We start from the raw sequence: 16091 nt of genomic DNA on the forward strand, positions 1-16091 counted from the left end.
GGACAAAATTAATCAAAGACTAGAGATGTGAAGATAAGCTCTTGGAAGAAAGGGATTGAGAATAATTAAAAGTAAGATAAAGTTAATAAAGTACGAATTTTGTTGGGTTGGGTTTATTGGTTGCTTATTGTAATACACTATGAATTTATAATATAGTATATTTTATATCACTATGTTAATAAGTTATATTTTAATTAATATTTAATAAATAAAAAGAAGGTAATATGTATTTGTTATTATTTTAAATCTGCATAAATAATGTAAGCAGATTATAGCACACTTATTTACTATGTAAAACCAAAATTATACCCTATTCAAATAATTTATGAAAAGTTACAAATTTAATTAACAATTGTGTTATATTCTGCGTGAATTAAACTAAAAATTAATTCTAAATTTTCCATTATTTTATCTAAATCTTTTGGTACATCATGAAAATTGTATGACTTTTCATTTTTTTGATGTTTGGGAAATCCTTTTAATAATTTATTTATTAAATCTTGTGGTAGTATGGGATTATCGTAAAGATCGGAAGATGTATATTCATATTTAAAATCATATTTTGTTAATTCTTCATATTTCATAAAATATTTTGCACATTCTTCTGCCAATCCTTTTAATTCAATCAGACTATTACTCTTTGCATGTATTATTTGGTCTATGGAGTCATGTATAACATTATAGCGATCCAATATAAGCATAACTTTTTGTATTTTTTTAAAAACTTCTAATAACTGTCCCCAAAATGATTTTGAAAAATCTTGAATTATTATAGCATTAAAGGCATATACAGATAGCAAGATCATATACTTTAAAGATCGATCAGACATATTATTTTTTGCTATTTCTTCAGGTATTAAATGTTTATTTTTCTTCTGTAAAATATAAAATTAAAATTGAACATTAATTTTGTATTTTTGTTTTTTATTAGCTTTTATGATGAATATATTATAGCTCGACAATTACATAGGAATTAGCATTAATTATGTTCAAAAAAATTGTATAAGGGTTCTGTTCACACCATAAGTAGCTGTTCCTAATTGGGTCAAAAAAAATTTAGTGCTGAATAGATCCACTAGTTAAACGATTAATCTATCTATTACAGTAGAATTATAATAAATTAAAACTCGAATGGTATTAAACTAAAATATTTTTTCAACTGTTACTTTAATAACACTGACATATATTTAAAAAGAACCCAGTAATATCAGAATAAGTAAATTTGATAAACTTTAACTTATTATGGATTTAAAAAATATATATTCACTTCAAAAAATACTAGTTCAAAAAAACTAAAAAAAAGTTCTCTATATATTTTATTGTTTCAGAAAAAATGTAAAGATCAATGAATCAATCATACAATATAGTATATATGCCTATATTTTATCATACTACAAATTAAAGCTAATATACAGGATGGCCCACCACTCACTGACAACTTAAATAACTTTTGATCCAGTTAATATTTTTAGCTTATTTTTTTTTTAATAATAGTTATACGTTAGGTCTATAGCTATATCTCAATAATTAATTTTTTTACATTTTATTAAAAATATTAATTATTTTTAAATTTTAAATAAAATGTAAAAAAAAAATCTAAGATAGCTATTTTGTAGAGTAGAATTTAAGAAAAATTTTAGTAAAAAAATATCTTATTAATATTCAGTAGTAAATATTCTGTAGCGTTTTGAAGTTTGTGAAAATTTGAATTTTCATGTACTATTTTACGGTATTAAACATTGAAATACGTATTGAGAAAAGGACAGAAGAAAACGCTATCTTTTCATGATTACTGTGTATACATATGATGATAGTGTGTATACATTACAAACTTGGCATAAATACCATGATAAGAAATTAGATAAGGCAATTATTACTTATCACTCTCATTCAAAAGTATATTGAAAAGATAGCGTTTTCTTCTGTCCTTTTCTCAATACGTATTTCAATGTTTAATACCGTAAAATAGTACATGAAAATTCAAATTTTCACAAACTTCAAAACGCTACAGAATATTTACTACTGAATATTAATAAGATATTTTTTTACTAAAATTTTTCTTAAATTCTACTCTACAAAATAGCTATCTTAGATTTTTTTTTTACATTTTATTTAAAATTTAAAAATAATTAATATTTTTAATAAAATGTAAAAAAATTAATTATTGAGATATAGCTATAGACCTAACGTATAACTATTATTTAAAAAAAAAATCAACTAAAAATATTAACTGGATCAAAAGTTATTTAAGTTGTCAGTGAGTGGTGGGCCACCCTGTATACAGAGTCAAAATTCAGATTAAAATATACAAATTGTTGTTGTAATTATAAAAAAATTTGTTTCTTCATTTTCTACACTGCTTTTAAACCATAGTCTATTATTCTTATCTACACTAACAACTTTTTAAATATAACACAAAATTTATGTTTATCTCTATTAACATCGTTTTGACATATACTTACTTTACCTTATTGATAAAATGGACATAATATTTTCATTGGTTTGTTATCATGGTTATGTATGATAATAATTATTATGCCATATAATTTAATAACTAATTAAAATAATTAATAATTTTAATAGTTAATTAATGTATCTTAATCCACCGTATGTCAACTATGCCTTAGAAGTGTAAGTGACGGGGTCACTGTAATAGAGTTTTTTATTGGTTAAGGTAAAATTTTTTTACTTTTGTCATTTAATCCACATTCTATATTTCTCACCTTATTTATTTTGATAAATGCTACGTATAAATTTCAAAAAGGTTTACGAGATTTTAATTTTATAGTTAAAAAATTAATTTTAAATAATTATTATATGATTTATTAATAAACAAAAAAATATCTGTCGTTTATGTAGGACTCATCACGAATTAATTACCATTTTTTGTATTCATGTGCTTAAAAAGATGCAAATTTTATATAAAATAAATAACCATTTAAGATCTATGACATAATTTTATAATTTTTAATAAGTTATTATTGGTGTTAATTTAAAAAAAATTTATTAAAAAAAAAATTCATTTGTATTGATTTGTATTTACATTCGTATGTATTCCGTGATGAGTTCAGCATTTATTTTAATTTAAATTATATTTGTGAAAGGTTGAAACTTAAATTTGAATAAACAATTAAAACTCACAATGTTTTCAAATACTTTAAATTCAATATCATAACCCAAATCTTGAATAATTTCCCTCAATCTTATAGTACCATTTTCTATAAATAAAATGATTTCATGTGTTAATTTTCTTAAATATATTATGACGCTTTTCTGTTTTGTTTTAATAATAAAGTAAAATTTTTTAACAAATAACAAACGGATTTTATTCAACATGATCTATACAAACCATTGTATGAGCAAATTTCACGGTCTTCTTTGTTATCTAAAATTATGTCATCTTCTTTGAACGTCTTAAAATACAAATAACAGTAATTAATGAAAAAGGAAGATTTTATATGATATAAAAAGCCCAAAAACATAATTGAATCTTATTTTTAAATAACCTCCGTCATTTGAAAAAAACTTTTGGTATATAAAATAAATGATTTTCAGATTAAAATATTTGTTCTCTGTTGGTTTTCGAAAAGTCGTAATGAACCGCAGCAGTTTTATTAAGATAATATGTATAATAGATAATAAGATAATAATTATACAATCAATCACACGCAGGATAAATCCACCGTATTCACATATACCGTCATAATACCGCAAAGGTCGCGGGACAACTATTGGTGGCACTGATGTGACCAAACACTGGTTTATATAAGCCACTGGTTTACTGGTATATAAGCCGACGAATATCACCAGTCAGCAAACGACTTCCCCACTTATATGTGTAAAACTGGTTTCTTTTCTTGGTATGGAAGTTAAACGAAGCTACACGTAACTCGCGGCAACACACTCCCACCTTGGAAAGGCTACAGTTGTTTCTTAATGGACCTTAGAAGATACATCTCAATAGTGTAATGACAATGAGTTTTGGACACGTCTTAACGGTCAGTTATGAATATCATAAATTAAATAGTTACAAACAACGATATTAAATTAAGGTAACATAAAGTATTACATCTACAAAACAGAACACACAACTAAAACAATAACGACATGACTTATAAAAAGAAATTATTATTTAAATACAATAACAGTTGAGTAAGGAAAGAATGATTAAAAAATAAAAATTCAAATTACAACTAAATCAATTATGAAATAAATAAAGATACCATTCTATCATAATAAACAATAAAAGGAACCTAACAATTAAAAGAGGAAAAAAAGGCGTATGTGTTTAGGGAATCATGACGTTGACAATAATACCATCTTTACGATCGGCCAAGTAACCGGTTGGTTAATAGTGTGCAATTGGGCTGCACGCGCAACTTTATCTTTGTCCAAATTAACAACTCTCACCCTTACCTAACTACAATACTAACGGACTTCCCCACTTATTTGTGAAATTATTTACAGTGATTATTAAAAATATGTCATGAAAAACATTCATGATAACTTTTTTAGTTCAATAATATACCTGGATTTTTTATAAATTATAGAGATCGATATTTTTGATTTCGAATTAAATTTAACACAGTCCAGTTATAGTTAGTTCAGTATTGCGTTAACCCTGAATTATCTATTTTGACCGTTAATATCACTGGACCCGATATCATTAACAAAAAATATTGATATGCAATACATATTTGTTGCCAATTAAGATAGTCACTATATGCTTATCAATCTGTGTTATGGTTTTTTTATTTATGACTTTGAAAATTAACTTAGGAGTATTGATATGCATCTTTGACACACGTTTCACATCTGTTATATACAAACTATCAATTTTAGCCCAATGATATTCTTTCTAAGAATCTTTTATCTTTGTTAGTCATTACGTTTTTTACGTATTATTAATAAGCTGACGACTATCACCGGTCAGCGAACGACTTCCTCAATTATATGTGTAAAACTGGTTTCTCTTCATGGGTTGGAAGTTAAACGAAGCTACACGTAACTCGTCGCAACATACTCCCCCCTTGGAAGGGCTAGCCCATACAACTACTCAATGGACGTTAAAAGATACATCTTAATGGTGTAATGAAAATGATATGAGTTATTTACTGTTGACAAGTTACGATACATTAACTCTCAAACATAGTGTTTCACTTTAAAATGTTGTGTCATTTATTTTATTTGAAAAATTGTAATATAAGCACTGGACTAATATTGACACATGACTGAGTTGATAATGTTTTTCTGTACTGATGGAATAACACTAGTGGTTTTGTATAATTAAGTAACTATATTTCCTAAAGTTATTTAAAAAGTAAATATATTACATAGAATGATTCTTTTATTATTGACCACTTTATTAATTTAACAACAATAAATACATAAAATTATATAATATTATTCATGTATAATATTGAGACTTTTACTTGTGATTTCTTTTAGTTCCATGTTTTAGACAATTTATAACCGTAAAGTATTTTTCATGTTCATCCCTTATCATTAAAGTTATGACTGATGATAAAGGCACCCCTCCTCTCTCCAAAGGTATACAAATTTCAATAAATGAAAATAAATTATGAACGAATAAAGTTGACACCCTAATAAAGTGACTAAAGCATAGAACTAAAAGAAATCAAAAATCAAATTCTCAATATTATATTTATTTTTTGAATAATTAAGTGGCTAATTATAAAAAAATTACTCTGTAGATATTTTGTAACGATTACGTGCTTTATATATATATATATAAAAATTATGTGTTTAAATTTACACACTTATAATAAAAATAACATACAATTTTAAGCTCTAATTTTTTTTCATTTTTTTGACTGCTATTATAATTCTCCTAAAAAATAATAAAATGTAAGCACTTTTTATATTTTTACTAAAATTACATACAATAAATATTTAGAGTATTTTACTTATTATTATTATTACTGTTATAATAAGGTGCGAGCTCAAAACTTTGTCGATAGAAAGGTTACAAATAAGAAAAAATATAACTACACTCTATTATTGAGCACATTTATGATCAAGATACTTACCTGACGCAAATAAATTTCTGCAACAACATTTTTCACATTTACAAAACTCTGAAATGATATCCAAAAATCTAAATATTAAGTCTGAATTAAATTCTAGGGAAGTAAAAGCGGGAACTTCATATAAACAGTANTTAGGGAAGCAAAATCGGGAACTTCATATAAACAGTATTAAATATTTATAAAAGTTTTATAAAAAAAAATCATAAATCTCACAAATGGGTTTTAATGATTCTTATGACTTGTAAAGAAAAGAATGTTTTCTGTCGTAGCTAAAAAATTATGGGAAAATATTAGCAAGAAAGATTGTTTTTGTTTATATTTTTTTATGTTAAAGATTATATTTTAAATTTTTAATATTTCTATCCTAAAAAAATTACCGAAATATTTAGTATTAAATTTTAGTAATAGCCAAATATTCCTTTAAATATTAGCTACTCAATTTCTTTTAAAGTAATAATTATGTTAAAAAAATTATTTTTGGTGTTTTTATTTTCATACATATATTTCTCAATTTCTCAACTATTAAGTAGTTTTTGAATTCATTCTTATACCTTATACAGTTATATAATGATATATTAATATCTAACAAAAGCATATTGTCATTGGCAAAAACTATATAGAATTGCCTCATATATTTATTTTAAAATATATTGAATTTTAGAATTAAAGATTATTTTTAAAAAATATTGTTAAAATATCAAAATTTAGAGTTTTTTATATGTTGTCAATATTAACAGCATTTATATCAGTATCTATTTATATTAAAATATAAAAACTACATTTTTTAAATACTTATAAATTATCCTATAAGCCATAAAGAATTTATAATTACAGACGTAAATACAAAAGAGGNTAAATACTATTTTTAAAATATCCTATCAGCCATAAAGAATTTATAATTACAAGCGTAAATACAAAAAATTTTATGTGGAAAATATCAGTTTTAATTGTAAAATATCGCCAAAATCAGTTTTGAAGGATATGTGTAAGAGATTAAACATAAGTTTTAGATCTTACATTTTGTATGTGTTTCTCAAATGTAGCCCATTGATTTTTAAAAATTATTTTTTTAATGAGTTATTAATTACATAAGAACCTGTTTTTTACTATTTAGCGGTTATCTAAAAAACTAGAATTAATCTGAAAGTTTTAAGATCAAATTCAGAGACAGAGATAAAAGTCCTTTCAGAATCTACTCTTATTAATTGACGCAAAAAAGTGATGAGCATTTTAATTAATATTTAAAAATATATATAATTATAAACATGGTAATCTCATCATGTGTTCGGTTCATTCAATTCTCAAATCCTATTAGGAATCTCGAACACTAATAGATTCCTCTGAAAAGCATGGTATTATCGCAAAATCAAAATCTACATTTAGTACAACTTAAGAGTTTTCAATTTAAGCGTATCCAAAAGACCGTCATGATAAAACCTTTACCTGCCCATAGGGGGGATTTAAAATAACAGCTTTTTCACAAAAAATTAACTTTTTCAACTTAACTATTGAAAGTGTTCTAGAAGGTCTGACATTATTATATATATTTAAAATTAAAGCTAATGTAATGTACTTTATTATGGAAAAAAAAATTTGACCTCTAGACTTGTTTTTGTGATGAAAATGGCTACCAAATGCTACTTTTGTGTGAAAATTCTTGATTTTATTTTTTACATTTTAGCTTCGATGCGAAGCTGAGAAAGTATTGGTTTTACTATTATGTGTTTTTTTTTTGTGTCTGTTACTACTTTTTCTCAGCTCTTACCGAACGGATTTCTTTCAACAATACGTCAAAAGATCACAAATCGTATCTAGTCGAAGACATTACCCTTAAAAATTGAAAAAAATTCCCCCGTTCCCCGTAAATGGGGGAAACCTCCAATAAAATTACAAATTTAAAAATCACTAATTTTCGAAATTTTTTCAATTTTTTGTACTGAAATGTGCCGTAACTTTTTCAAAAATGAATATATCAAAATATTTTTTTTTTTTTATAGATGCTAGATGCTTTACCTATCATTTGGTATATTTTTTTTGTAAATTTGACCCTTTATCTGCCCACAGGGGAGGATTTAAAATGACAACTTTTTCACAAAAAATTAACTTTTTCAACTTAACTTTTGAAAATGTTCCGGAAAGTCTGACACTTTTATATATATCTTAAATTAAAAATTATGTAATATAATTTAATTTGAAAAAAAAAAATTTGACCTCTGGACTTGTCTTCACGGCGAAAATGGCTACCGGATGCTATTTTCGTGTAAAATTTCTCGATTTTATAATTTACATGTTTTACTTTAAAGCGCTATAACTTTTTAAAAAATGTATGGATCAATACAATTTTTTCGTGAGAAGTAGTATTTATATACATCGTTCATTGGACATACTTTTTTTTTTAAATCAGACCATTTCCCCATATATGAGGGGGCTTAAAATATAAAAAATGCACATATAAAGTAGAACTTTTTCAACTTAACTTTTAAAAGTGTTTCGGAAGATCTGACACTTTTATATATATCTTAAATTTAAGCTAATGTAATATAATTTAATTTGAAAAAAAAAATTTGACCTCTGGACTTGACTTAACGGCGAAAATGGCTACCAAATGCTATTTTCGTGTAAAAATTCTCGATTTTATTTTTTATATTATATTTAACTTTATAATGCTATAACTTATTGAAAAGTGTATGGATCCACACAATTTTTATATGAGAAATAATATTTTTTAATAAACCCTTTTTCATTCAACATATTTTATCTTAATCAAGATATTATTAAGGAACAAGTATATCATGTAGCTTTTGGAATAAAACACCAATTTTTTTTAAAATTAAACATAATCTTAAGATTTGCATCGAAGCGTTTATTTTTGATAGTGATTTTAATCACTGTCAGATATCATTATACTTGATCTAACTATACCACGGCACCACTGTGCCGCGACCCCTCTGTGCTGGGTATTAAACTTTATAATGCTATAAATTATTGAAAAGTGTATGGATCAACACAATTTTTTTATGAAAAATAATATTTTTTAATAATACCTTTTTCATTCAGGACATAAATAAGAAAATAGCAAATCATTTAGCTTTTGGAATAATCCACCAATTTTTTTTAAATTAAACACTATCTATAGAGTTGCATCGAAGCATTTCTTATGATAGTGATTTTAATCACTGTCAGATATTATTATACTTGATCCAACTATTCCACGTTACCACTATGTTGCGACCCTCCTGTGCGTGGATTTTACCGGTGAGTTTGGTTGGGTTGGGTTTAATATTGTAAATGGCCGGCACTTTAGAAAATATGTATGTGTTTAAGACTTTCGCAATAATGCATGTCGTAAAATAAAAAAACAAAGTGTCTTACTTAATAATGACTTGCACATCATTATCCCTTTTTTTTTTCTCAACTATAGCCGACTTAATGTGAACCGCCCTGGAACTGCCGTGAAACATTGTTTCAGGGCGGCCCACGTAGCCTTAAAATCTTCTCACCACCGCGTTGTGATACGACCAGATATTAATCTAGAGCAAATAACAACGCAGCGCTGCCTCCCTCGTTAGCCGTACCCAAGCGGTGGAGCCGTTGCTCGGGTTGGACCACGTGGAGGTGGGGGTAGTCCATCATCTCATCTGATGGTCGGGTTTAAGTCTCGACCTTCTTTTTGCTGGGGCAGTCTTTGGATAGATGCCCCTCACATTATTATCCCGTGTTAACCCATTATTAAAACACACTCAATGTTTACATAAAATAATTTCTTACCATATTAAGATTCCCAAATTGTTTGGAACTCTAAAAAAAAAAATAATTGTGACAGAATGTTTTTATTAAAAATTGCAAAATGATATATAATCTATGTGTTAGCAATATACTAAAAACACAATTAAAGTCTGTACAAGTTATTATATAATCATTGAATATAAATAATATTGATTTTAATTAAAAAGTTAAATTTAATTCATAAAATGTATTGACGCTAATTTTAGCAATGATCAAACTTACATCATCCGATATATGACAAATTAGTGCTCCTGTCTAAATGAAAAAAAAACATGTTTGAATGTGCAATAAAAATTTGTTATTTATAACTGCAATATCTATTAAATATTATTTATTTGAATATAAAGTACATATGAAGAAGAAAATTATATGACTTTCATAATTGTAAGGAAGTGTTGTATGTTTTTTATTACCAGATAATATTTAAAAGATAATATAAAGAATTATAACTAAATTATTTAATCAAATATAGTTTAATAAATTTTATTTCAATTACATTGTCCTTTATAAATATGTTTGCAAAAACATCTTTAAAATAAATACAACACACAAAAATTAAAACAAAGGAATACGTTTTATAAAACATTTTTCGAGAATATTAAGATTAAATTAATATAATTCACTGACTTTTATCTTTGAATGTATTTTATTAATTTTCCATTACATTTTTGCATTTTTATAGGCTTTGAAGTAAATAAATTATTAAAAACCATAAATAAAAAAAACAAATAAGAGAAATATGTGTAAATTTTTTTAAACAGTACTATTAAAGACTTTTTCGATATTTTATGACGAAAATATATAAATTATGTTATTACTTATGCATAAATTGTGAAAAATATTGGTATTTACTTTGTTAAAAATGTCTATTTAATTAAATTTAGAAGACTCTAATATACAAAACTATATACAGTGAATTTTAATAAAACACAATAAAAAATAACTGTAAATATAAATTTTTATAATATGTCAAATTGATATTTACTTGATTGTTATATTTAGTAAACAGCTTAGCAGGGATATTTATGATATTTTTTGTTAATGTTATATTTATATTATTATTTGAGTCATCTATTCGGATTGCAAGTCACCGAGTTACGTCTATTTGATAGTTATTTACAATAGGTAAAACTAAATAAAATTATATCTCAGAATTTTTGTGGACTAAAATTTGGCAAATCTGTTATTGCTCTCATTCTATGCAATTATTTTTAATAATACTCTAGTGTTAGTCACTTAAATAATTAAACAAATATATATGCAATGAATAAATTAACAATAGCAATTACAACAAAATATTATTATACTAATGAATATTATACATCCATTAATGATTTTAACCGTTTATAATCCTCAATAGGTTAATTCTCATTTGATCTGTGATTTTTCATGCAAGTCTACAATCTATAGGACTGTGTACGATTTATGCTTAACTTTATCAAAGATAAATTCCATATCAAAAACACTTTAGTGTACTTATTACATTGAATGTTATAGTAGTAGACTAACAACTATAAACACTTCAATTCAAAAGAACCATGACGTACACATCAAACACGGTACAGAAACGAAGGTACTTCCATAAAAGAATAATACATGTAATTTCTGATTACATGAATATCACTTATCACTATCATATCTCATACCTGAGATTCTAATGAATATTTAGGAGGGCATACTTGAGACATAAATTTTCTTTGGTATGTTTATTGTGAAAATACGATAGAAAACTTAAGTACAGGAAGGATTTGAAATATACATTAGATATATTTATTAATATGAAATCTACTGCGAAATTTTGTACTAAGAAATGTCAATGAAAATTTGAATTGCATTTCGGTGCAAATTTTGAATGGTCTAAATTATTTTTTCCCTTTACTAAAAAATATTTCTATATAAAAATGTATTTATACAATTTTCATAATTATTGTAGGTACTGAAACAGATTTTGGGTGGATCATTTCCTACGTTTGCACCTAAAAAGAATAAAAATGTTTCACATCTAAAACGTTTTTATTTCGAGTAAATAAACTATAATATTATTTCGAACCGGTTATGTATGACACTATATTAGGGGTGCTTAATGATAATATTAAAACAACATCGTCTTTCCTTTAATATTTAAATAAAAGTTAAATGTATTCTTATAACTAACAATGAATTTACAATAAAACAACAAAATACTGGTGTGAGCAAAAATATTATAATAAAAAAACCTCAAAACGTAACCGCAGCTCGTGCGATTGATATAACACTCAGTTGAACTCAGTTTACACAGTCTCCAACGTTTCCTGCGGTATTAACCCCCTGACTTGTCACATCTATCGACTGCCGGAAAAGACTAACATCTTAATACAGACAAGTGCGGCGATGGACTACTGATAATCACGATCGTATAAATTCAGCGTAGATGAAAAGTGCGCTGTTACGGGTCGTGTTAGGTAGGTAGAATTTTATGATAAAGCGCAATTTTTACTTTCTACAGAAGATATTTTTGTTAACAAAAAACATTATTTATTCCTAAATATTATTTTAGTATAACCGTATGTTAAATGTTAACTTTTTTTTTTTAAATTAGATATAAATACAATAAATTGTTCAAAAGTTACGTGTATAGCCCGGTCAAGCTCCACGTAGTTTATAATCACCCCACCCCCTCGTCGCTTGACCCTAAAGAAGTCGTGTCCGACACTATCGGTACCTAAGTCAGTACGTATATGGACGTGTTTGAAGTGGTGCCATACCGTTGAGTCTGATGACTTGTGGCCTGTGTATCTAGTGTGTTTTTATTTGTTGTTGGTTATTTTGTATCGGCCTGTTTAGGCGACAACCAACAGTTACTCTCATCCGTTACGTGATACTACGCGAATGTACAACGGAAATCGAGATCAGCGGAGGCTGACATTCAATACTTCAAAGGAGAATTGATTGGGAAGCTTTCGGCAATCATTCAACATCAAATGACAGTGAGGTTGACTGATGGCTGCGGGTTGATGCCTTATGATTTTTATTGTTAATGTATCAATATATTGAATCTCTATTAGTTTATGTATGTATGTATAGTAAAAATACTGTCCATAAACAACCTTTAATAGATTGTCTTCTCGTTGATCGCCTATTAAGAGTAGCAGAAAACACCCGACCCGTCATTTATATATAGTTAATTAAGTTAACGTTTATGTAAAGTATTGAAGGTGTCACTCTGGGAACTAGGATTTCAATATATTATTTTCACATAAATAATAAGAATACATATATAATAGGAACGGTGTGGCCGAGTCGGTAACGCGGCAGTGCTTGACGCGCACTGCCTCGGGTTCGAAACTCGGTCACAGGCGGCTTCATTTGCCCAACGAGAGATCAGCTCGGTAATTGGAGTCGCCATCCCACTCTCCGGCGATGGACTAACCACCCGTTCCGGAGAATAAATGGTTAAGAAAACCTGCTCCTAGGGGGAGGTCGCTATGGCCCTTAATAGACTAATAAAAGCAATAATAAAAAAAAAAAAATAATAATAATAATAATAATACAAATACTTTCAAGTAATTTACGTTAAATTTAATTATTCAAAATTATTTTTTGAATTTAATATTAGCAATAATGTTTACTTCTGACGTACTTCTTTTTAATTGTTTTAATTCAAATATTTTTTGTCTTGAAGAGACGCTTATTTTATGGTATACCTAAGCTTATACAATATACACAATAAGAGTAATACTTAAAAATTCTAACGAGGATTGATGGAAGGGAATACTTTCCAATGCACTTGACTAGAACACCGCACTTTAAGAGTCTCATAAACATAAATAAAAAGCAAAATTTGGTTATTTTTACTAAAACAAAAAAAAAGCCTCATGATAGCATTTTGCATTCGATCCTGCAATATCCAACGCCGGTACTAAATGCAACAGTAATTTAATTCATTTCATTGAAATGATTGAACTCTCATTAATGGTTTTATATAGTGGCTAAAGAAAACTCAAAATTAAAATAACCCATAAAAAAGAAACAAATATTTCAATACATCTTATTTATTTTTATTCAATTAGAGGTCACATTAATAGAGGCCTATTAAGTGTACTGATCCATAATGTGATTTTGGAAGTTAAACATCTTAATTAATTGTTAAATGCGATTGACTAGACTTAGTTGATAATCCACATATAGGCGTTACTTTATAAGTTAGTTATGTCGTTAAAACATTTTATTTATTTTTATGTATACTAAAATATCTTATTTATTGGCATATTTTATTTTAGCGTATTACATATTTTGTGTGGTGCATCTTTTTTTTAAGTTTGTATTGTTTAAATGACAATTGACATTAAAAATATAATACGATAGTATTTTGAGGCAGCTGTACGAAACTAAATAATTATCTACCATATTAATTATACCATAAAAACTAATATTATTTATTATTTATTAATATAAACTAATTTATTGACATAAGTTTTGAACCTATTCATCATTAAATTGCATAATATTAAATATAGCACTCAATGGCTATAAAAATAAACACAAATTTAACTAAACAGCGCTTATAAGTACTTTGGGTAGAATTATTGTGGGATATTCATTCACTTGTCAACGCATTTTTAGAATTTAACATTAGTATTATATTATTATAAATTCAAAGGATACGATTATAATAAACAATCGCAACGTAATACTTTAAAATCAAAATTATCCTTTCATTGTGATCATGTTTAATTTAAATTTCGGACTTTATTTTATCTTCATGGTGAAAATGGCTACCAAATGCTATTATTATGTGAAAATTCTCGATTTTATTTTTAACATTTTTAACATTGTAATGCTATAACTAATTGAAAAGTGTATGGATCAACATAATTTTTTTTTGAGAAATAATATTTTTTAATATTCCCTTTTTGATTTGACATACTTTATCTTAATCAGGATATTAATAAGGAACTAGCAGATCATGTAGCTTTTTGAATAATCCACTAATTTTTTAAAATTAAACACTATCTAAAGATTTGCATCGAAACGTTTTTTTTTTAAAGTGATTTTAATCACTGTCAGATATCATTATACTTGACCCAACTATGCCACGTTACCGACCGTCCTGTACTGGGTTTTTTTAATAACTGTTATTTATATTTTAAGACGTTCGAAGAAGATAACATAATTTTAAATCACAAAGAAGACAATGCAATTTGCTTATACAATGGTATGTATAAATTATGTTGAATAAAATCGGTATGTTACTTGTTAAAAAATACTACTGTATTATTAAAACATAACAGAAATTCCTTGTAACATCTTTGAGAAAATTAATACATTATGAAATCATTGTATTTACAGAAAATGGTGAAGAAAAAAATAATGGTTTGACTATATATTATTGTAGAGTTTTTTGAACTTGATATTTTTTCCCTATAATAAAATTAAAAATTCTCAATACTTTCTGAGAAAATGAGTGTCTTACCAGATTTAAATCACCCTGTATATTTATAAATATATATATATATTGGGAAATGGCCCTACTTAAAAAAAATGTATGTTGCAAGAAGAAGATAAATGTACTTATCTTAAAAAAATTATAATTATCTAAAAAGTTATAGCATTATAAATTTAAAAATATAAAAACGAATTTATTTACAAAAATCGTATTTTTTTTTATTAACTTTTATGACCGTTTTACCATGAAAACAAAATAAAGTCCGAAATTTTTTCAATTTTTGAGGGTAATGTCTTCGATTAGATATGATGTGTGATCTTTTCACGTATCATTGAAAGAAAGCGGTTCGGTGAGAGCTGAGAAAAAGTGGTAACAGGCACACAAAAAAAACACATCATAGTAATATTAATACCTTCTCAGCTTCGCATCGAAGCTAAAATATATTATATTTAATACATTATCTCAAAATTATATGGTAACTTATGAAAAATAGTAGTTGAAGTTTAAAGGGTGCTTGTTTAACTATAAGTTATGTAATATCATTAAACATATAAAACATACTATAGTGTTTCTTTTCAGAAGGTTATATAGGGAAGTAATTTATATATAAATTAGTAAATAAGGTAAAGTGTTTCTATTCTTTTCATTTTTGTAACAACTGACTTGTTTCCTTAAGTATTAAACAGTCTGTATAATCTTACAACCTTATATTTCTTTGAAATAATTCAGTCTTATACCACTTCATTACGCATTAATATTATATCAACTAAGATAATTTACTTATTTAAAGGTTTTAAACACATATTTTTCCATTTTAAAAAATTATAATG

General features: G+C 26.0%; 1 protein-coding gene across 3 annotated transcripts in view; it reads right to left on the minus strand.

The window, feature by feature from the left end:
• Window positions 1-269: 269 nt before the first annotated feature.
• Window positions 270-16091, minus strand: part of LOC126903066 (uncharacterized) — a 28668-nt gene continuing 12846 nt past the window's right edge. Inside the window, exons 1-8 of one of the 3 annotated variants that reach the window (XM_050681018.1) lie at window positions 10464-10564; window positions 10059-10091; window positions 9819-9848; window positions 6051-6098; window positions 5801-5851; window positions 3350-3413; window positions 3142-3218; window positions 270-875 (exon numbers count right to left, since the gene is read on the minus strand). In XM_050681018.1, the coding sequence (XP_050536975.1) occupies window positions 342-875; window positions 3142-3218; window positions 3350-3413; window positions 5801-5851; window positions 6051-6098; window positions 9819-9821 (777 nt within the window). In that variant the 5' untranslated portion in view covers window positions 9822-9848; window positions 10059-10091; window positions 10464-10564 and the 3' untranslated portion in view covers window positions 270-341. Of the gene's footprint in view, window positions 876-3141; window positions 3219-3349; window positions 3414-5800; window positions 5852-6050; window positions 6099-9818; window positions 9849-10058; window positions 10092-10332; window positions 10565-16091 lie in introns of those variants that run through there. The other 2 variants (XM_050681015.1, XM_050681016.1) reach the window with 2 other exon arrangements.

Source organism: Daktulosphaira vitifoliae, unplaced genomic scaffold (genome assembly GCF_025091365.1).
Source record: "Daktulosphaira vitifoliae isolate Bord-2020 unplaced genomic scaffold, ASM2509136v1 Scaffold_3, whole genome shotgun sequence".
NCBI classification, from domain to species: Eukaryota; Metazoa; Arthropoda; class Insecta; order Hemiptera; family Phylloxeridae; genus Daktulosphaira; species Daktulosphaira vitifoliae.